Source organism: Littorina saxatilis, linkage group LG8 (assembly GCF_037325665.1).
Source record: "Littorina saxatilis isolate snail1 linkage group LG8, US_GU_Lsax_2.0, whole genome shotgun sequence".
Lineage (NCBI taxonomy): Eukaryota > Metazoa > Mollusca > Gastropoda > Littorinimorpha > Littorinidae > Littorina > Littorina saxatilis.
Window position 1 is genome coordinate 64,781,014 of NC_090252.1, and position 23,097 is coordinate 64,804,110.

The 23,097-nt window shown below is 41.7% G+C and overlaps 2 protein-coding genes across 2 annotated transcripts in view; one reads left to right on the forward strand and one right to left on the reverse strand.

The window, feature by feature from the left end:
* Positions 1-23,097, forward strand: part of LOC138974160 (uncharacterized) — a 318,701-nt gene that overhangs the window by 197,108 nt on the left and 98,496 nt on the right. The window lies entirely within an intron of this gene.
* LOC138972439 (uncharacterized) lies at positions 713-12,529 on the reverse strand. Its single transcript, XM_070345091.1, has 3 exons — positions 12,437-12,529; positions 7,784-8,054; positions 713-1,228 (listed from the first exon to the last, which is right to left on the reverse strand). Exons 1-3 carry the CDS (start codon positions 12,479-12,481, stop codon positions 1,005-1,007), a joined length of 540 nt encoding a protein of 179 aa, XP_070201192.1. The 5' UTR covers positions 12,482-12,529; the 3' UTR covers positions 713-1,004.

Here is a 23,097-nt window from a genome sequence, read left to right on the forward strand (position 1 = left end):
CATATCTCTTGGTGTTCGTAGAGCCGTAGCTGTGACCTTTCTCTCACTCTCATCTCTCTTGGTATTCGTAGAGCCTTAGCTGTGTTGGTCGTCCCCCACAGGACGAGACGAAGGACGGACAGCACTGTGAATGTATCAACTTATACACGTGAACTGTGGACATTCCCAACTAGGCAGCATCTCGTCATGTCGGAGGTCTTTTTGGTGCCGTGAGCTGTTCTGATCTCTTGTAGCTTCGTTGTTGGTCAAAACTGATTTCTTTGCTTATTACGTTGTTTTTATTGCTGTGTTGTTTTTGAATGTGTTTTTGTACAAACATGGATTAAAAGCAAATTATCCCCCAGGCAATCTGAGATTTTTAAGGAAAACATGATTGCACGTGTTTGTTGCATGTTACGCAGTACCCTTTCTTTTTTTTGTCATTGGATTAAAGACTCATTGTGTTTTAAATTTGCAGCACGTGACCTTTTTCTCGTGCAAAGTGGAATAGTTCCAATGTGACCTGAACTATCCAACTAGGATCCAATGTGACCTGAACTATCCGACTAGGATCCAATGTGACCTGAACTGTCCGACTAGGATCCAATGTGACCTGAACTATCCGACTAGGATCCACTGTGACCTGAACTATCCGACTAGGATCCACTGTGACCTGAACTATCCGACTGGGATCCAATGTGACCTGAACTATCCGACTGGGATCCAATGTGACCTGAACTATCCGACTGGGATCCAATGTACCTTCACTGTGTCTGGACGTTATCAATCAATCCTACAGGTGTGTGTTGTATGTCAGCTCGATCCTATACTGACCTTGATATCTTGTGAGGGTAAGCCAGGTGTACATCTTGTCTTGGAGTCATCGCACTGTGAAAGTCTGTAAAGTTTGTAAGTTCTAATTTAACAAAATATCAGAGAAAACTTCAAGGTGATTCTTTCGTTTACAGCTGGATTAGCTAAGTCTGCAGTGCTATGAATCTGTTGATTATGCATGTGAGTTGAAACTAAATGTCAATGGCGGTCTTCATGTTCCCGCCAGCGGGAGGAGGAGGAGGAGGGGCGGATGAGCTGGCTGGTGTCATGCTCTGTTGACCGCTCTCTTTCCTTTTGCTGTGGAGCGCGACGCCGAGACCGACACCGAGACAGGCAACAGCTCCCGCCACACCAAGACCGACTGCCAGCCAGTTCGTAGCGCTGGCTTGTGAATCAGTCGCCTTGCCTGTGTTGCCTGTTGAATATTTCAATTAAAATCCTTACTTTTAGAATTTTGCCAAACGAAAGACTTTAAAAACGATAAATTGATGACAAATCATGTAAAGGCTTATAATATTGATAAAAACAAAACAGAAACAAACTACAAATGGTAATCTGTCGGCATAATTGCTTTATGTTCACCTTCTAAGATGTGACTCTATAGCAGACGTAAAGGCAAAGTTATACCTACATGGTTTCATGTCTACTTTTTGGCGCTACATTAAGTAAATTGGCGGGCTGGTTAACGACGATGTACATATACTGGCCTTGACTGCTAGTTAATGACGCTGTTCATGTACGTGCCTTGACTGCTAGTTGATGACGCTCTAAATGTACTCACGTTGACTGCTAGTTACTAGGGACATCCAGATTCAACCTTCGTCAGACGAACATTCGTCGGTGGTGGGGATTTCCTCTATTTTTAACTTTGTACCTCAATGCGCATGCGCTTGGTTTTTGGCGCTCACCACTGCTTGCCGAAGATCGGGATCTGCGTGGTGAAAAAGGCATGTTTGACGAACCTCAATCAGCAATCTTCGTGAGTACTTTTAGTCCTTTTCATAATGTTAAAAATATGTTTTATGTGCGCAGTGTTAAAGTTTAATATCTTTACGACGCTTCTGTGGACTGTGCATCTGTAAACTGTTCATTTTGGAGGCGTAGTGCATGAACACGGATACCCACACAAAACTCAGAACTTGAGTCGACGGGCGACATATCCTGCCAATTATCTCCCTTGATCTCTCTTGCACAAGACACTTGTTTTCACTAGGCCTATTTGTTTTAGAGTTTGGAGATTTTACAGGATGGTATCTAAAAATCGAAAACAATTTCAGTGTTGCTTGTTTACCCAGCATATTCAGATGTCTGGAATATTCCGATAAAAAAAGACACGTCATATATAACACTACTCGTCATCACTGTTTCGAAAAACAGACGAACGCACGAAGAACTTCGCGTAGATCTGGACCGAAATTAGAAAGTGGTGACCGTGACGGGATGTGACGTCACCACTTCAACAAACTCACGAAGATCGGAACTCACGAACTTTTGACGAAGGCAAATCTGGATGTCTCTAATGACGCTGTTCATGTACTCGCCTTGACTGCTATTTAATTAGGCTCTAAATGTACTCACGTTGACTGCTAGTTAATGACGCTGTGCATGTACTCGCCTTGACTGCTATTTAGTGACGCTCTAAATGTACAGGTCTTGACTGCTATTTAATTAGGCTCTACATGTACTCGCCTTGACTGCAAGTTAATAACACTATACATGTACTCGCCTTGACTGCTAGTTAGTGACGCTCTACACATACTCGCCTTGACTGCTAGTTAGTGACGCTCTACATGTACTCGCCTTGACTGCAAGTTAATAACACTATACATGTACTCGCCTTGACTGCTAGTTAGTGACGCTCTACACATACTCGCCTTGACTGCTATTTAATTATGCTCTAAATGTATTGGCCTTGACTGCTAGTTAGTGACGCTCTACATGTACTTGCCTTTACTGCTAGTTAACGACGATGTACATGTACAAAACTGCACTTGTGAAACCGCTCCTTAAGAAATCCAATCTCGATGTAAATGTCTTAAAGAACTACCGCCCTGTTTCTAACCTTTCATTTTTGTCAAAGATCATTGAGAAAGTAGTTTTAAAGCAGCTGTTAGTGTATTTGAACACTCATGATCTGATCTCGCATTCTCAGTCAGCATACCGTCCTTCTCACTGTACTGAGACTGCCCTGCTCAAGGTGACCAACGACATTCTGTCTGCTCTGGATGGTGGTGATGTGTCTGTGCTCACCCTACTGGACCTCTCGGCAGCGTTTGACACAATAGATCATGTCACGCTGCTGAGCAGGCTCCAGACCCTGTATGGCATCTCTGGTCCAGCGCTGGCATGGTTTGAGTCCTACCTTACGGATAGAACTCAGGCTGTGCTTGTCGATTGCCAGAGATCAGCCCCAGCCCCCCTTGTTTTCGGTGTCCCTCAAGGCTCTGTACTTGGCCCCGTCCTCTTCATTATGTATACCAAACCCTTGTCTGCCCTCATTCAAAATCATTCCGTTTCAAACCAGTCTTTTGCTGATGATACCCAGTTGTATAAGCCTAGTTCCCCCGCTGAGACACATGCCGCCATCCAGACCATTCAGACCTGTATCTTAGATGTTAAGTCATGGATGGTAGAAAATAAGTTAAAACTAAATGATGATAAGACAGAGGCACTTCTGTGCATGAAAAAGTACCACTAAGTTCCCAAATTCTCAACCTTCGTCTGTCCAAGTAGGCAATACCAACATCTCTTTCTCTTCTTCAGCTAGAAACCTCGGCTTCACCATCTCCTCAGACATGACACTCAACAAGCACATCTCCAACATCTGTAGGTCCGCATACTTTGAACTCCGCAAGATCGCAACCATCCGCCATACTCTGTCCGTTCAAACTACAAACACTCTAGTCTGCTCTCTTGTTCTTTCTAAACTTGACTACTGTAACTCTCTTCTCTCTGGCTGTCCACTCTACCTCCTGCACAAACTACAGAAAGTTCAAAATTCTGCAGCACGCCTGATCCTCAAAGCACGAAAATATGATCATGTCACACCACTTCGCCGCACACTCCACTGGTTACCCATCCAAGCCCGCATTGAATACAAACTGTCCACTCTCTGCTTTCACTTCTTCTCTGCCTCGTCTCCTGCTTATTTCTCTGAACTTCTCACTGTATACACTCCTGCTAGACAACTCCGCTCCTCTTCTGTCAGCCGCACCCTAGTCATCCCACACACAAAATCAAAAGCATATGGACAACGCACTTTTGCATTTTGCGCATCTACTCAATGGAACTCTCTCCCCTCTCACATTCGCCACTCTCAGTCAGTACAGTCATTCAAGCGAGCACTCAAAACTCACCTCTTCCAGAAACACAACTCCTAAAGTCGCAACATTTTGCCATCCTGTTCTGTAACGGTTCCATCTCTATTCAGCTTGTTATTTTTGTCTTTTGTTTTAAATTATTATAAATATATTTTTCACTGCAGTAGTCCTTTAACTTTAACCCTTAGCTGTAAGCTAGATATGCACAAGTCATGTCGGTGCCACATAATGCTGACACACATGTTCCTGTGCATAGTTTATGGATAACGTGTAGTTGGGAAGTTAAGAGTAGAAACAATTAGTATTTAGTGTAGGAGGAGGGTTGGGGGTGGGTAGGGAGGGGGTGGGTATGGTTTACTTTGAGCAGGTCGGTTTCAGTTTTAATAAACAATTCTAGAGAATTGTGTATCTTATATTTGAGTCTTTCGTGTTTTAGACATTGATGCATTTAATAGTTTTAACGAGTTGCCTTTTGTTTTATCATTCTGGTGTTTATCTAGATGTGCTGTGTATCTTATAAGAAGTTCTTAAAAGTTCGAAGTTATTTTAGCATATAGGTTTTTTATGGTCTTAACAGTTAAACATGTATTACGTTATCATTAAGATTCATGCTTTGTTAGCACTAAGCAGTTGTTTTAATCAGTCTGGTTTTCTCTTGTTTTCATCTTATGAACATTCTAAATGTTAGACTAACTTATTGTCTTGTACAGAATAACAACTGTGTGAATGATGCTATACTGAATGAAAGAGTGTGACATGAAGTTCTTGTACATCATTGTAAAGAGTGTGAATGACGTTTTAGTTTAGATGTCAAGCGCTTAGAGCAAGCCTTTTTAACGAAAGTTTTTGATTTAGCGCTATATAAATGTTCTTCTTCTTATTATTATTATTATGTACTTGCCTTGACTGCTATGTCAAGAGAGGCTATTGTGGTTGGAATGGATGATACTGATGTAAATGCTTTGTTTCAAATGTTTTTATTACTGTATGCGGATGATACTGTGATCTGCTGAGAGTCTGAAAAAACCCTGCAAGAATATTTAAACAAAATGCACGAATACTGTTTAAAATGGCGTCTAAATATTAATGTAAACAAAACGAACGTTATAGTTTTTCCGGAGGTACAATTAGAAATAAACCTTTGTTTACGTATAATGGCAATTTAATCAATAGTGTTTGGTGTAATGTACTTGGGCCTTAAGATTGATTATAATAATAAATTTTCAGTCGCACAGAAGAATCTACATGATCGTGCCTCAAGGGCAATGTTTGATCTTTTGCGTACTTGTAGACAATTGTCACTGCCTGTGGACATACAAGTTGACCTGTTCGATAAAATGATTGCTCCAATTTTACTGTACGGATGTGAAGTATGGGGTTTTGGTTCCTGTGAACATTCTACTAAACTTCAATTGCGTTTTTATAAAATTGTTTTCAAACTAAAAAAAATCTACTCCAAATGCTATGATATTTGGTGAACTTGGAAGATATCCACTAGATGTTAATATGAAATGTAGAATGCTTTGCTATTGGTATAAACTGATATACTTTTACTTATAAATTATATATCAACAAGATGATTGAATCTAATTACTTATGTTTTATTGAAAACAACTTAAATGAAATTGGTCTCTCTGGCCTTTGGACTTTTCAAGAAAATGTTCAATACTCAAGCGCATGGTTTAAAAAGAAAGTAAAAAGAAGCTTGTATGACCAGTATATCCATAAATGGTTTACAGAAATTGGAACAAAAAATATGTTTTGGAATTATCGAATGTTTAAAGATATTTGTGCATTTCAAACACCTGCCATATCAGCAATGTGTTTCAATGATGAAGTTCAGAACATTAAACAACAATTTGCCTGTACAGAAAGAACGATATCTTAACATCCCGAGGTCAGAAAGAACTTGCACCAAATGTGTATCACTAGACATAGGTGATGAATTCCATTATTTATTTGTCTGTGATGTTTTCAAAGAAGTAAGAGCTGAGTTGTTACCACCTTACTATTGGAAAAAACCTAATGCACTTAAATTTAAAAAGTTGTTTGCTACTAAGAAAAAGAAATTGCTAAAGAATATTTTGGACTTTATTAATAGAATTTGTAACGTTTTTCATAATTTTTTTAATTTTTATATTTAGTCAAGTTTTGACTAAATATTTTAACGTAGAGGGGGGAATCGAGACGAGGGTCGTGGTGTATGTGTGTGTGTGTGTCTGTCTGTCTGTCTGTCTGTCTGTCTGTGTGTGTGTGTAGAGCGATTCAGACCAAACTACTGGACCGATCTTTATGAAATTTGACATGAGAGTTCCTGGGATTGATATCCCCGAACGTTTTTTTCATTTTTTTGATAAATGTCTTTGATGACGTCATATCCGGCTTTTCGTGAAAGTTGAGGCGGCACTGTCACGCTCTCATTTTTCAACCAAATTGGTTGAAATTTTGGTCAAGTAATCTTCGACAAAGCCCGGACTTCGGTATTGCATTTCAGCTTGGTGGCTTAAAAATTAATTAATGACTTTGGTCATTAAAAATCGGAAAATTGTAAAAAAAAATAACAATTTATAAAACGATCCAAATTTACGTTCATCTTATTCTCCATCATTTTCTGATTCCAAAAACATATAAATATGTTATATTTGGACAAAAAACAAGCTCTGAAAATTAAATATATAAAAATTATTATCAAAATTGAATTGTCGAAATCAATTTAAAAACACTTTCATCTTATTCCTTGTCGGTTCCTGATTCCAAAAACATATAGATATGATATGTTTGGATTAAAAACACGCTCAGAAAGTTAAAACAAAGAGAGGTACAGAAAAGCGTGCTATCCTTCTTAGCGCAACTACTACCCCGCTCTTCTTGTCAATTTCACTGCCTTTGCCATGAGCGGTGGATTGACGATGCTACGAGTATACGGTCTTGCTGAAAAATGGCATTGCGTTCAGTTTCATTCTGTGAGTTCGACAGCTACTTGACTAAATGTTGTATTTTCGCCTTACGCGACTTGTTTGCATTTCTTTATTTTTTTATTTACTATATTGTCATATATCATGATTGTATTGATTGTATTTATTGTTCAAAATGCCCCCATGGGTTATGGACTTATAAAACTTGAACTTGCTAGTTAATCAGTGACGCTATACATGTACTCGCCTAGACTGCTAGTTAATGACGCTGCACATGTACTCGCCTTGACTGCTAGTTAGTGACGCTGTTCATGTACTCTCCTTGACTGATAGTTAATGACGCTGTACATGTACTCGCCTTGACTGCTAGTTAATGACGCTGTTCATGTACTGGCCTAGACTGCTAGTTAATGACGCTGTACATTCACTGCATTGACTGCTAGTTGATGACGCTATACACGTACTCGTCTTGACTGCTAGTTAATGACACTTTACATGTACTAGCTTGCCTTGACTGCTAGTTCATGACGTTCTAATTGTACTGGCCTTGGCTGCTAGTTAACGACGCGTTACATGAACTCGCCTTGACTGCTAGTTAATGACGCAATACATGTACTGTACTGGCCTTGACTGCTAGTTCATGACGTTCTAATGGTACTGGCCTTGACTGCTAGTTCATGACGCTATGCATTTACTTGCCCTGACTACAGGGTTATGATAAACGTGTCAGCCTACCTGAGACCTGCACAGAGTGAATCTTTGCCTTGTCTACGCCTTGGCCAGTCACTTTGCCGTTCACATAACACCGGTACTGTCGTTCAGAGTCCTCAGGGGTCACCCGTCGTGACAGTGAACTGGAATGATGTTTGTAGCACGTCGGGTGTGTTGATGGCGGTTCTGTTGATGGCGGTTGACTTTCCGTGATGTCCGCTGTGGGGTTTCCTATGACGGCGTAGGACTGCCAGTCTGTATCGTTCTTGTCCTTGAATTCCCAGACCCAGTTGTGCTGTGAACGAGAGACAACCTTTAGTGTGTCCCAGACCCAGTTGTGCTGTGAACGAGAGACAACCTTTAGTGTGTCCCAGACCCAGTTGTGCTGTGAAAGAGAGACAACGTTTAGTGTGTCCCAGACCCAGTTGTGCTGTGAACGAGAGACAACCCTTAGTGTGTCCCAGACCCAGTTGTGCTGTGAACGAGAGACAACCCTTAGTGTGTCCCAGACCCAGTTGTGCTGTGAACGAGAGACAACCCTTAGTGTGTTTTACAACACAGAAGATAGACTAGCAGAAACTTCGTAAATTGCTTATTCTAAAATTGCTCCTGTCACACTCGATGAGATTGACGCCGTCGAACTTGTCTTTGGGTTGTAATCCTAATTACTCAACAAACCATTACAATACCCCTATAACTGTCAGCTTATACGTGTGTCTGTCTCTCTATACATCTGCCTGCCTATATATATGTGTCTCTCTATACATATGTCTCTCTATATATAATTATGTCTGCCTATACATCTGTCTCTCTATACATCTGTCTGCCTATACATCTGTGTGCCTATATGGGTCATTCTCAGATTACTGTCCCAGAGGGGGGTGACCTAATTCGTGAAAGGTTTACAGCCATCATTTTCCATCAAATCAACTACATGCTGTATCTGTATTGTGTCTCAAGGAATACAATTATATGTTTTCAACGCAAATTTGACTTTTTCATTGCAAATTTGTTTGACATATTAGTTTGCTCAAAATCGGCTGATTGAAAGCCGCCATTTTGTGACATTCCTCTCTTGACGAAAAACAGACGTTTATCTCCAGTAAACTAAGAGTGAAGAGTGCAAACAAAGTGTACAGGTGTAAAGAGATTATGTGCATGTTTATGACCACAATATGCGTTTAAAAAAAATCGTCGTCTACACAGTAATTTGACAGGGCCCAAAATGCTGTTCGGTCGAGGCATCGTGTCACAAATTATCTGGCCCAGATAACCACTCGTGGGCACACAATAACAATGTGTTGGATCTACCTTGCAGGGACACTTTATTTGTACACATTACTGCTACACAAACACAGCTTTTGTTACAAAATATATCGTTTTGTTTGCCGGTGATTGCAACACGAATCTCAGAGGAGGTCTTGGTGTCACACATTTTGGCCTCGACCGAACAAGACGGTTTTGCATTTAATTAAATAATGAACTTTTTTTTTAAACTACTTGAACACAATTTCATACTGTCATGAGCCTGGAACCAGAAATTCTCACAACAGTCGAAATGGTTGGTTATTATTGAGCGCGAGACTTGCAGTTTAACTTCCGTGTCTGTCAACATAATTGTCAATGCCTCGACCGAACATGGTTTTGGACGGTTACGTACTTTGCCGCTCCAAATAAGGGAAACCAACTCGTGTCTTTGAGGTTTTTGTCCACTTATAGTTTTATCACACCCTATTATATTGCACATGAAGTTTTCAACGATTTTCTTTGAACTTTATTTGTCAATGACTATGTGAGAATGTCACGCTTTTGGACCACGACTCTGAGAATGACCCATATATCTGTCTCTCTAAGCATCTGTCTCTCTATACATCTGTCTCTCTATACATCTGTCTCTCCATACATCTGTCTCTCTATGCATCTGTATCTCTATACATATGTCTCTCTATTCATCTGTCTCTCTATACATCTGTCTCTCTATACATCTGTCTCTCTATACATCTGTCTCTCTATACATCTGTCTCTCTATACATCTGTCTTTCTATACATCTGTCTCTCTAAGCATCTGTCTCTCTATACATCTGTCTCTCTATACATCTGTCTCTCTATACATCTGTCTCTCTATACATCTGTCTCTCTATACATCTGTCTCTCTATACATCTGTCTCTCTATACATCTGTCTCTCTATACATCTGTCTCTCTATACATCTGTCTCTCTATACATCTGTCTCTCTATACATCTGTCTCTCTAAGAATCTGTCTCTCTATACATCTGTCTACCTATACATCTGTCTACCTATACATCTGTCTCTCTATACATCTGTCTCTCTATACATCTGTCTCTCTATACATCTGTCTACATATACATCTGTCTACCTATACATCTGTCTCTCTATACATCAGTCTCTCTATACATCAGTCTCTCTATACATCTGTCTACCTATACATCTGTCTCTCTAAGCATCTGTCTCTCTATACATCTGTCTCTCTAAGCATCTGTCTCTCTATACATCTGCCTGCCTATACATCTGTCTCTCTATACATCTGTCTCTCTATACATCTGTCTCTCTATACATCTGTCTCTCTATACATCTGTCTCTATACATCTGTCTCTCTAAGCATCTGTCTCTCTATACATCTGTCTCTCTATACATCTGTCTACCTATACATCTGTCTCTCTATACATCTGTCTCTCTATACATCTGTCTCTATAGATCTGTCTCTCTATACATCTGTCTCTCTATACATCTGTCTCTCTATACATCTGTCTCTCTATACATGTCTCTCTATACATCTGTCTCTATAGATCTGTCTCTCTAAGCATCTGTCTCTCTATACATCTGTCTCTCTAAGCATCTGTCTCTCTAAGCATCTCTCTCTCTAAGCATCTGTCTCTCTATACATCTGTCTCTCTATACATATGTCTCTCTATACATCTGTCTCTCTATACATCTGTCTCTCTATACATCTGTCTCTCTATACATCTGTCTACCTATACATCTGTCTCTCTATACATCTGTCTACTTATACATCTGTCTCTCTATACATCTGTCTATCTATACATCTGTCTACCTAACCATCTGTCTACCTATACATCTGTCTCTCTATACATCTGTCTCTCTATACATCTGTCTCTCTATACATCTGTCTCTCTATACATCTGTCTCTCTATACATCTGTCTCTCTATACATCTGTCTCTCTATACATCTGTCTCTCTATACATCTGTCTCTCTATACATCTGTCTCTCTATACATCTGTCTCTATACATCTGTCTCTCTATACATCTGTCTATCTATACACCTGTCTCTCTATACATCTGTCTCTCTATACATCTGTCTCTCTATACATCTGTCTACCTATACATCTGTCTACCTATACATCTGTCTCTCTATACATCTGTCTCTCTATACATCTGTCTCTCTATACATCTGTCTCTCTATACATCTGTCTCTCTATACATCTGTCTCTCTATACATCTGTCTACCTATACATCTGTCTCTCTATACATCTGTCTACCTATACATCTGTCTCTCTATACATCTGTCTCTCTATACATCTGTCTCTCTATACATCTGTCTACCTATACATCTGTCTACCTATACATCTGTCTCTCTATACATCTGTCTCTCTATACATCTGTCTCTCTATACATCTGTCTCTCTATACATCTGTCTCTCTATACATCTGTCTCTCTATACATCTGTCTCTCTATACATCTGTCTACCTATACATCTATCTACCTATACATCTGTCTATCTATACATCTGTCTACCTATACATCTGCCTCTCTATACATCTGTCTCTCTATACATCTGTCTACCTATACATCTATCTACCTATACATCTGTCTATCTATACATCTGTCTACCTATACATCTGCCTCTCTATACATCTGTCTCTCTATACATCTGTCTCTCTATACATCTGTCTCTCTATACATCTGTCTACCTATACATCTGTCTCTCTAAGAATCTGTCTCTCTAAGAATCTGTCTCTCTATACATCTGTCTACCTATGCATCTGTCTCTCTACGCATCTGTCTCTCTATACATCTGTCTACCTATACATCTGTCGGTATTTATATCTGTCTCTCTATACATCGGTCTCTCTAAGCATCTGTCTCTCTATACATCTGTCTCTCTATACATCTGTCTCTCTATACATCTGTCTCTCTATACATCTGTCTCTCTATACATCTGTCTCTCTATACATCTGTCTCTCTATACATCTGTCTCTCTATACATCTGTCTCTCTATACATCTGTCTCTCTATACATCTGTCTCTCTATACATCTGTCTCTCTATACATCTGTCTCTCTATACATCTGTCTACCTATACATCTGTCTACCTATACATCTGTCGGTATTTATATCTGTCTACCTATACATCTGTCTCTCTATACATCTGTCTCTCTATACATCTGTCTCTCTATACATCTGTCTACCTATACATCTGTCGGTATTTATATCTGTCTACCTATACATCTGTCGGTATTTATATCTGTCTACCTATACATCTGTCTACCTATACATCTGTCTTTCTATACATCTGTCTCTCTATACATCTGTCTCTCTATACATCTGTCGGTATTTATATCTGTCTGCCTATACATCTCTCTCTATATATATCTGTCTGTCAATACATGTGTCTGTAGGTCACAACTGTCGATTTTACCTGCGAGGAATTGTCTTCTGCTCCAACAAACTGGCCACAGGTCATTGTAAGTGTCTGCCCCACCTTGCATCCAGTTCCTGACGTGTTCAACGGTTTTTTGTGATGGGTCCTGGGTTCACTGCACACATTACACACAGGACAGGGTTACAACAGGGTCATAGTGATGGGCCCTGGGTTCACTGCACACATTACACACAGGACGGGGTTACAACAGGGTCATAGTGATGGGCCCTGGGTTCACTGCACACATTACACACAAGACGGGGTTACAACAGGGTCATAGTGATGGGCCCTGGGTTCACTGCACACATTACACACAGGATGGGGTTACAACAGGGTCATGGTGATGGGCCCTGTGTTCACTGCACACATTACACACATGACGGGGTTACAAGAGGGTCATGGTGATGGGCCCTGGGTTCACTGCACACATTACACACATGACGGGGTTACAACAGGGTCATTGTGATGGGTCCTGGGTTCACTGCACACATTACACACAGGACATGGTTACAACAGGGTCATGGTGATGGGCCCTGGGTTCACTGCACACATTACACACAGGACGGGGTTACAACAGGGTCATGGTGATGGGCCCTGGGTTCACTGCACACATTACACACAGGACAGGGTTACAACAGGGTCATGGTGATGGGCCCTGGGTTCACTGTACACATTACACACAGGACGGGGTTACAACAGGGTCATGGTGATGGGCCCTGGGTTCACTGTACACATTACACACAGGACAGGGTTACAACAGGGTCATGGTGATGGGCCCTGGGTTCACTGCACACATTACACACAGGACGGGGTTACAACAGGGTCATGATGATGGGCCCTGGGTTTACTGCACACATTACACACAGGACGGGGTTACAACAGGGTCATGGTGATGGGCCCTGGGTTCACTGCACACATTACACACAGGACAGGGTTACAACAGGGTCATGGTGACGGGCCCTGGGCTCACTGCACACATTACACACAGGACGGGGTTACAACAGGGTCATAGTGATGGGCCCTGGGCTCACTGCACACATTACACACAGGACGGGGTTACAACAGGGTCATGGTGATGGGCCCTGGGTTCACTGTACACATTACACACAGGACGGGGTTACAACAGGGTCATGGTGATGGGCCCTGGGTTCACTGCACACATTACACACAGGACGGGGTTACAACAGGGTCATGGTGATGGGCCCTGGGTTCACTGCACACATTACACACAGGACGGGGTTACAACAGGGTCATGGTGATGGGCCCTGGGTTCACTACACACATTACACACAGGACAGGGTTACAACAGGGTCATAGTGATGGGCCCTGGGTTCACTGCACACATTACACACAGGACAGGGTTACAACAGGGTCATGGTGCAGGGCCGCACCAAGTTCGTTTGAGGGGGGGGGTTCCAACTGAAGGCAGGGGTCCAAAGTCCACATTTGTTTTTCTCTGAGAGGTACATTGGATGGCCCTGTTGTGATGGGCCCTGAGTTCACTGCACACATTACACACAGGACGGGGTTACAACAGGGTCATGGTATTTGGCCCTTGGTCAATCCATTGGTCTGAAACTCAAGTCGCATTGAATATTAAAAATAATGGTCGAAGTTAGCGGATCATGAAAATTGCGAGCTTCAGCTGGATAGATATATGAATAGAATATAAATCGATAGGTAGATAGATGAATAGATAGATAAATAGATAGATAGATAGATAGATATATAGATAGATAGATAGATAGATAGATAGATAGATGATAGATAGATAAACTTTGTATTTGAGCGTTCCTTTAAATTAAAAATCAAAAATTGTGTGTGGAACAAGAAAACCGCTCGCCGATTAAAATATATTTGTTTATTAAGCATAGGTTCTAGGCATTTTCGCGCAAATCATTATTAAAGTACAGCGAATGCCCCTTGAGCTTTTTCAGGTCCAATTTGCCAGAAAAATTTCCCCAAATGGCCCCTTGGATTGTACACTTTTAACCATGCATGTTAGCTGAATAGAATAAGCTATCCGAGGCCAGTCTGCTAGCGGCAATTTCAGCTGAAATAATAATAATAATAATAATAATAATAATTGTCAGTAAGTACTGGTGTCACATGACTGATGTGAACCAGTTGATTGGCTAATGGCGATGCGCTAAAACTGTTAGCGCACTCTTGGAGTGCGCTAACTTTTCCACAGAGCGTATTCTTGCGCCCTTTGCCTAAGCAAGACTGTGCTCTCATCCTCAGAATTAATTAATGACATGTAGCTTATATTCTCCACAATACCAAATGACCATAAATTCCCTGCTTCTCAATTAAAGCAGAAGTGGGTTTTTTTCTGACAGATTGCATGTGCCTGTGCCAGTGCCAGTGATCTAAAAAAATAGAAGCCGCTGTGTTTCATCTAATTTTCGCCGACTTGCATAGATTCTTCTCATATGCCGTGTTAGTGGCATGTAGCTTATCATCCACATTACCAAATGATGAGTTAGTATACAATTCCCAGCGGTTAACAGAAAACACAAGTGTTATTCCGATAACGTACCAGCTAGACCAGTTTGGAAGACTGACTCGATCGACTCTGTAGCAGACAACACAGAAATACGACTACATCAGTTCAGTAAATGAATGGTTTCAGAATTATTATTTCAAAGCAAGAACAATCGTAATCGAAAACGTGTAAGGCTCAGAACGTTCTAACCATATATAAGATTTATTAGCACCCTGCCTCATGCGTACAGACTCAGTGCAGACTGCAGTCGTTCCATTGCCCAGGTTGGCAGGTAGCCTAGCAGACGACATTAACCCCGCTCAGCAAATTAACATGTTGGGCAAATGTGAACGAAAAAACGATGGGGATATAATACGTGTAGGGTTCAGAGCATTCTTACCGTTCATATTTAGTATCAGACTCCCCGATGAGTGAAGATAGAACACGAGAAATATGCCACATTTGTTTTGAAAATGTGCGAACCGTCGAGTCCCGCTTTGAGTCAATTCAAGGGGAGTCACTCCGCATAGTCAATCCGTCGAAGCTCGACTGGAGGTTTCGAATCGCAAATAATGAAGAGCCTTTCTCCGAGTTCAAATGAGATCTCTCTGAAAGATCATCACTGTTCAGATTAACGCTACACTGGAATTTACCAACAGAAATTAAAATGCGTGTGACGAAAGCACGACACACTTGAGACACCCCACACAAAAGTAGATCTTTACTGTGCACGACCTGACCACACAGTTATGCCTATTCAAATGCGCATTGCAAAATGTGCGTTTGGAATCTTCTTTTTTCTATGGCGGTACTGACAATATCGTTATTGAAACAATCCCAGTGCACTAAGGGATTTATAGAGCAAATCTCGAAAATAATTATTGAACTCAGCGCTATGCGCTTCGTTCAATAATGAATTTTCTCGATTTGCTCTATAAATCCCTTAGTGCACTGGGATGTCTCAATAACTTAAATAATAATAATAATAATAATAAATGAGCATTTATATAGCGCAACATCATAACTTTACAAGTATGCTCTTTGCGCATGACACATTTGAAATTAAAACACAGTTATACAAGCATTTACATCTACATTCATAGTCAGCAACGCCTAATTAAAAGCATACACCATCAAACATACATTACAAAAGATTATTCCACTAACTAAGTAATAAAAACATGAATAAAATAGGTAGTGAAAACAAGGAAATACCAGCTGAATACCCTTAATCAAACAGAACATGTTATCAACAATACTGAAAACAGCCCAAGATGTTTATATACATTATCACATTATCACTAAAACAACAAATACACTACATGTAGCCTACTGATGGACTGAGAAAACAAAATCAGGGGTTGTATTTCTTGAAGAGGTGCGTTTTAAGTGCTCGTTTGAATGCTTGGGGTGACTGAGAGTGGCAGATGTGAAAGGGGAGAGAATTCCATTGTGTGGGTGCGCAGAAAGTAAAAGTGCGTTGTCCGTATGTTTTGGTTTTGGTGTGTGGAATGGTGAGGATGCGACAGTCAGAAGAGGCACGGAGTTGTCTTGCTGGGGATGAGTTCAGAGAAGTAAGCAGGAGACGAGCCAGAAAAGAAGTTAAAGCAGAGGGTGGACAGTTTGTAGTCAATGCGGGCTTGAATAGGTAACCAGTGCAGTGTGTGAAGAAGTGGTGTTGCGTGATCTCATTTTCGTGCTTTCAGAATGAGGCGTGCTGCCGAGTTTGGGACTTTTTGTAGTTTATGCAATAAAATTAAAAATCAATGAATTCTAAATGTTTCACTGACTTTGTACTGTCCAAAAAAGACATAAGACACGTGTAAACATGTAAATTTTCGAAAAATACGAGAGAAAAAATAAATCTCTTGATCCATTGTTTGTTTAAATTTGAGCAAGTGGTAAGTTACTTTAGTTCAAGTCGTTTGTAATGTACGTGCTTTATAACCAATTATTCACAAAGGTAAATATTTGCTAAAAAAATCGACTTACCTTGAATCAAAATATTTATATCACTCGCGTACTTCTTAGATTTAATGGAGTCCTCTGAAGTAGCAGTGCAGATGTACTTTCCAGAATCACCACATGTGGCTCTGTACAAGATGAGAGTGATGACGCTATCAAACAGACTGACAGTTACATTGGATTTCTGAGGTGCCTGAGCTTGCAATACTGCATTGCCTTGGTGGTGAAATTGTGATGCTTCTGCTATCGACACAGGGTCAGCATCAGGATTGGCGTGCAGCACTCGCTGAATGCTCATGTCAACCAAACGCTCCGTTGCCGGATCAACCGAAGATGCCTTACATGTGATAACAATACGTCTTCCCGTGCAGTCAGACACATTCTGGGTGAAGGTCACTCTTGGTGGATTCGGGATGGTAATGATCGAAGTGGGGCCGTCAAAAGGTTGACAACCACCTGAAATGATACACACCAAGAGGGACATATTGAGTTAGCTTAGTAACGTTGTGTTCTATATGTTTAAACAGACAATGTTTTTTATATAACGGTTTACCAGTGCGGCAACATGTCAGTGTTGTTGTTCGTACTGTTAAAGTGTTTCTTCGATTCTACAAACTGCCAAGCACTTTGACACACCTGAACACATCACGGAAAACTACATTAACATCTTCACTACAGCTACGCATCAGAGGGAAGTCTTCGACAGTGAAGTATCACTATACGCTAGACTGTTTACTATTACAGTCGTGTCGACAATCGCTGTGCGCGCCTGTTACAACCTGCGTTTGTCAAGCAATTAGTGCGACTGCCCCGGGTAGACTTTAAAAGGCGCCCACCCCTGTATTTTCAGAAGTCAGATATGCATAGACCAGGCTTCGTTCAATTGCTTTCAAATGGTAACCTAATTAGGCAAAGCTGCACGGGTAGCTATTATATTGGAATAATGCGTGTACACGGAAATGAAATGCAGTCTTTCCTTGTTCTGATCTCCGCGATATACACTAACACCTAAATACCTAATAACAAGTACAACACAATTCAATCTAAAATACAGCACGAAAGCATACAAGGTACACACAGACATTACAACACCATGGTGTTAACACAACACAGGAAGTATTTGCATAGAAATAAACAAAAACCCATACAGTGATTGATTGCACAAGAAACAAAATGTACGGATATACACACAGACGGACGCAGGCACGAGCGCAAACACACACACACACACACACACACACACACACACTCACACACACACACACACACACATACACACACACACACACACACACACACACAAACGAGTGGGGGGGGGGGAATTGTACAGTCATGTCCTTTCGCAAGACTAATATGCACAATGAGAGAATTACTGATCCAAGAGATGATTTAACTGTGCAATAGACTTTTCGTACCGACATTTGATTTCAAAATGAGCGGGTGTACATCTATAATAAACTCTCACACTTTGTGTTTAACTTTAAGAGGTCGTTATCATATAACATACAGTAAGTCCAGTCATTTACACTATTGTGACTAGCACTTCAACTGCCGGCCCCGTTCACACAGCTCTAGGTCCTTCCCACGACCAAGCCGATCACGCCGATCTGAAAAAGTTATCAATTCGGGGCATATCGCCGTCAAAATCCAGCACATGGCACTAATACCCCAGTCACATAATATAGACGCCGCTTCTGCTACGACGAAAAAGTGTCCGAGAGCGTGGCCAATCGTGGGTTAGGGTTAGGGTTAGGGTTTGGGTTATTTAGTGTTAGGGTTAGGGGCAAACGTGGCAGACTCTCCATGAGCGTGGTTTGGTCGGGCCACAGGCGGAAGGTATCGTTCACTGGACCACTACTTTCATAGAAAGACTACAAGGTATGACACTCAACTTCGAGTCGTCTGTGTTCTTGGAGTCGCTTCCTGCGGACAATTTTTTTGTTCAAGACGGTTTGCCTCTTCCTACAGTCTGTGTGAGGTCAAATAAATACAGTTGAATGATTGTTTTAACTGTATGTACCTTTAATTTTCAGCTGCCGTCCGCTGCAGGTTGTTTTTAACCATCATTTGGACGAATGTTCGTTTGCGAACCGCTATCCCATAGTTGGTAAGAAATCCTGCATCCCGCACCGAACATGCATACTTGTGCTCATTGGTCTAAAACATATATGTAAATATTGCAGCAAAGGGAGGCTACCCACGGGAGTTTCAGTTTAGGTTTTTGGCATAACAACGGAATAACAGTAACCGTGAACGGAAGCGATGCAGACGATTTCAGTCGACCAATGAAAATAATCATCGAATATCCGGTTATTATATAACCAATGATCGCATCGGACTACTATCTCCTCGGACATACGACGATCATCATTCGCACAGGATCTAAGTGGTATGCCGTTGACAGACACGTTTGGTCGCACAAAATACGGTTTAAAAACATGCAGCGGACAGGCAGCTAAATATAAAAGGTACAGATAGTTAGAACATTCATTTATCATGGCATTATTTTGTAAGGTTACAAAGATTCTTTAACATTGGCAATTATTTTTTTGCATAATTTTTTTCTGAAGTTAGTGGAGCACGACTCGAAGCTGAGTGACAAACCTTGTAGTCTTTCTATGGAAGTAGTGGTCCAGTGAACGATACCTTCCGCCTGTGCCCCGACTTGATAACTTTTTCAGATCGGAGTGATCGGCACTGTCGTCGTAAAAACGTACAGCTGTGTGACGGGGACCATACAAACAAGAGGCGAAGCCTTCAAGGCTCCCGTAAGAAATCAACAAACAGTAACATAACACAAACTCACTCACTCCGTAACACACACACACAAACACACACACACACACACACACACACACACACACACACACACACACACGCACACGCACACACACACACACAGTTAAAACTAACGCATCATATCAACTCCATGTATAATTTTCAAAAGAAGGCAAACAGATAAAATGACTAGGGTAATAGGTTAGGTACCTGCCATGTGGGCACTTTTTCCACTGCTGTCCTCAGTCCTATACTTTTCATCAAGACTTGTCACCATGCCGAGTAGATCTAAATTCGGAAGTCTTCATGTGGCTGAGGCATATATCTGACATAGCGTCGATCTTGTTGTAGGTTAACCTCCTTTCTGAAACAAATGGCAAAATGCGATTAGTTATGATGACTACAACCTACACAAATATAAACAGTGTTTTGAAACAGAATAGTCAGGTTATACAAGCCACTTTACCTATGCAGCATGGTAACCCAACAATATGCGAAACATGTCGACTGCAGCAGCCTGGTTCTTAAAATAATTCTGACGGTCAACACAGCCAGAAATGCCAACAAAGACAAGAAAGCTGTGGCAAGGTAAGCTTACCAAACGTTACATAGCGAATCATATGATAGTGCGTAAACAGCAAACAGTAGATCTACAATCAAAGAGAGGATCGAGTCTGGAATGAAACGCGATACAGATCTAGCATTCAAAAACTGTCTTTCACGTTCAAGGAAGTTGTTGCAAAGTACTTAAGACTTACTAAATTGTACAGACAAAACCATGACAGTGCATGTTTTGAATCTGAGGAAAAAATCGTGATCATTTTGACTTTGAGAACAGATTCATTCCGTTTCCTTATATCTGCATGTTCAAGTAAATGGTGGACAGTTTTTTTCGGGCAGAGTAAACTTAACTTGAGACTCTACTGCAAGTCTTGAAATTCACATAAATCGAACCACGAGCAAAGACATCCAAACATTACAGGCACTTTAGATCAACTCATTTCACTAGAGGTGACTGCCTAGCACTGTGTTTGACATCCGTGTCTGCTGAAATAAAAAGAAATTAAAACAAAACGGATTAACAGTAGGTGACACGTTATCAGAGTGGGAGACACTAGATCTGTCTCTGAACTTACCGGGATACGGCTGCAAGATCGACACTGACTGCCGCGCTTTCGACAGCTCTTCCTCGCGTGGACATTGGAAACACGCTGTGCAGATCAAATTGTAGGAAATCTCCCTTTGGTATCTTCTTTATTTACTTTTCTGGAGCTTAGAAACCGAACAACATGAAATCGTCTTCCCCGGCGAATCGGCGAGGTGAGAACTGGACCACAATCCTTCGCGCGACCCCTGACCTGATCTTGACACCTGACCTGCCGTCTACATGCCAAACACGACACAAATCAGTCAACTGCTTGTACCCCTTCAAAACCCCCCACCACCCGTTTTCTTTGGATACACGCTTTAACTACACACATGCCGACACAATGTTGATCATTGCTTCAATAATTTGAAGATGGTGCTTGAAAATTAACCACTTGAAATGAGTATTTCGGTGTTTAGCCAAAAATGTTAAAGTTTCTACCACAGACATACACACATACATACATACGCACGCACGCACAGACAGACACAGTTTACCATCGCATAGGCTACACTTACGTGAGCCAAAAACTACATCAGGACCGTATGAAACACTGCAGCATAAGAACAGTGGCATAGGAACAGCAGCATAAGTTTGGAAGTACTGAGAATATGAACTTCTTACCCGTTTGCAGCAAACACAGCAGGATCGTCCACAAGACATGAAAAACGTGCTGTGCCATTTTGTTTCTAGTTGACACTTATTTGTAGAGCGTGTACGACATCCTGTACGTATAACGTCATCAGCTTCAGGTTTTACGTCATACATTTTCCAAGTTGTACACGTCGCGCTAGCCAAGACGCCACCTAATTGGATTCTGGAGAGTGATCGTGATGAAGAGAATGCGTTGGTTTCTGTAAAATGTCTGTTCCATTTCAGCATAGTAAAATAACATGACTAGTTTTAGGGTATGCAATAGCGGATTAACATGAGCTGTTTTCATGAAATGAAAGGTGGGTGTTGGTGGATCTATTCGCACTGAAGAGAAGAACATGGGTAGGACGTCAGCCGGCCTTGTTTATCTCACATAAACTCCATTCTGACTATCCCCCTCGCCTCCAAAGTACTGCTACTCGAACGTTTGACCCCGTATTCCACTCATGGAGTCTTATTCGTCATAAAAAGTTGTATTTTGACTTAGAAATCTTCCTAGCGCTATGTGTCATTTGTGCTACGTATCGTTGGCGCTATTTTCTGTAGTGTGTGTGTGTGTGTGTGTGTGTGTGTGTGTGTGTGTGTGTGTGTGTGTGTGTGTGCGTGTGTGTGTGCATGTGTGCATGTGTGTGCATGTGTGTGTGTTTGTGTTTGTGTGTGTTTGTGTGTGTGTGTGTGAGAGTGTGTGTGTGTGTGTGTGAGATTGTGTGAGTGTGTGTGTGTGATTGTGTGTGTGTGTGTGTGTGTGTGTGTGAGATTGTGTGTGTGTGTGTGTGTGTGAGATTGTGTGTCTGTGTGTGTGTGTGAGATTGTGTGTGTGTGCGTGTGTGTGAGATTGTGTGTGTGTGTGTGTGTGTGTGTGTGATTGTGTGTGTGTGAGATTGTGTGTGTGTGTGTGTGTGCGTGGGTACTTGTGTGTCTTATCGTATGGTATTGTGAAAGGGTTTGTAATGTGTTGTATCACGTTTATGAATGTTTGTAAATATTACGTTTCATATTATTTTTAGTGTCATAAATTGCGTGAGCTCTCTTTCTCTCTCTCTCTCTCTACCTCTCTCTCTCTCTCTCTCTTTTTCCACTCCCCTCTCTCACTATGGCGATAGGTTCCCCCCTCAACTACCGTCCCACCGACGCTGCTAGACTGCGCCTGCCACGGCCTCTATACCTCCATCTCAAGGAGCTGGGAATCCTGCAGAGACCACCAACCGTAAGGGGCTGTCGCGCCGGCCGCTCGCAGCGTCTTCGAACCGCACAGCAACTTGCTGCCCCGCTCAACCCTTCTCCTACCTCCACTTCTCTCACGCCCACCACCCCCACCCAATGTACCACTACCCCTCCCCAGCATCCCCCCACCCTTTCTCTGCTTCCTTCTATCCCTCCCTATTCTCCCACCACCCCTCCCCATTCTCTCACCACCCCTAGTCCCCATCCTCCCATCACCCCTCTCCCTCACCTCCCCACCCCTCCCCTTTCTCCCACAACCCCTCCCCAGCACCCGACCACTCAAAATCAGCACCCACCCACTCATTCCAAAAACACCCTACACCTCTGCCTCCTCAACTCCCAGTCAGTAAATCCAGAAGGCAAAGCAGATCTGATAGCAGACTACATTATAGAAAACAAGTT

What these genes read in the sequence shown, in the direction of transcription:
- LOC138972439 (XM_070345091.1), bottom strand. Translation starts at nt 12,481, where the DNA reads ATGACCTGTGGCCAGTTTGTTGGAGCAGAAGACAATTCCTCGCAG. An exon ending in CAGAAGACAATTCCTCGCAG is followed by an intron (nt 8,055 to 12,436) that starts GTAAAATCGACA and finishes TCTCGTTCACAG; the next exon opens with CACAACTGGGTCTGGGAATT. An exon ending in TCACTCTGTGCAGGTCTCAG is followed by an intron (nt 1,229 to 7,783) that starts GTAGGCTGACAC and finishes AATATTCAACAG; the next exon opens with GCAACACAGGCAAGGCGACT.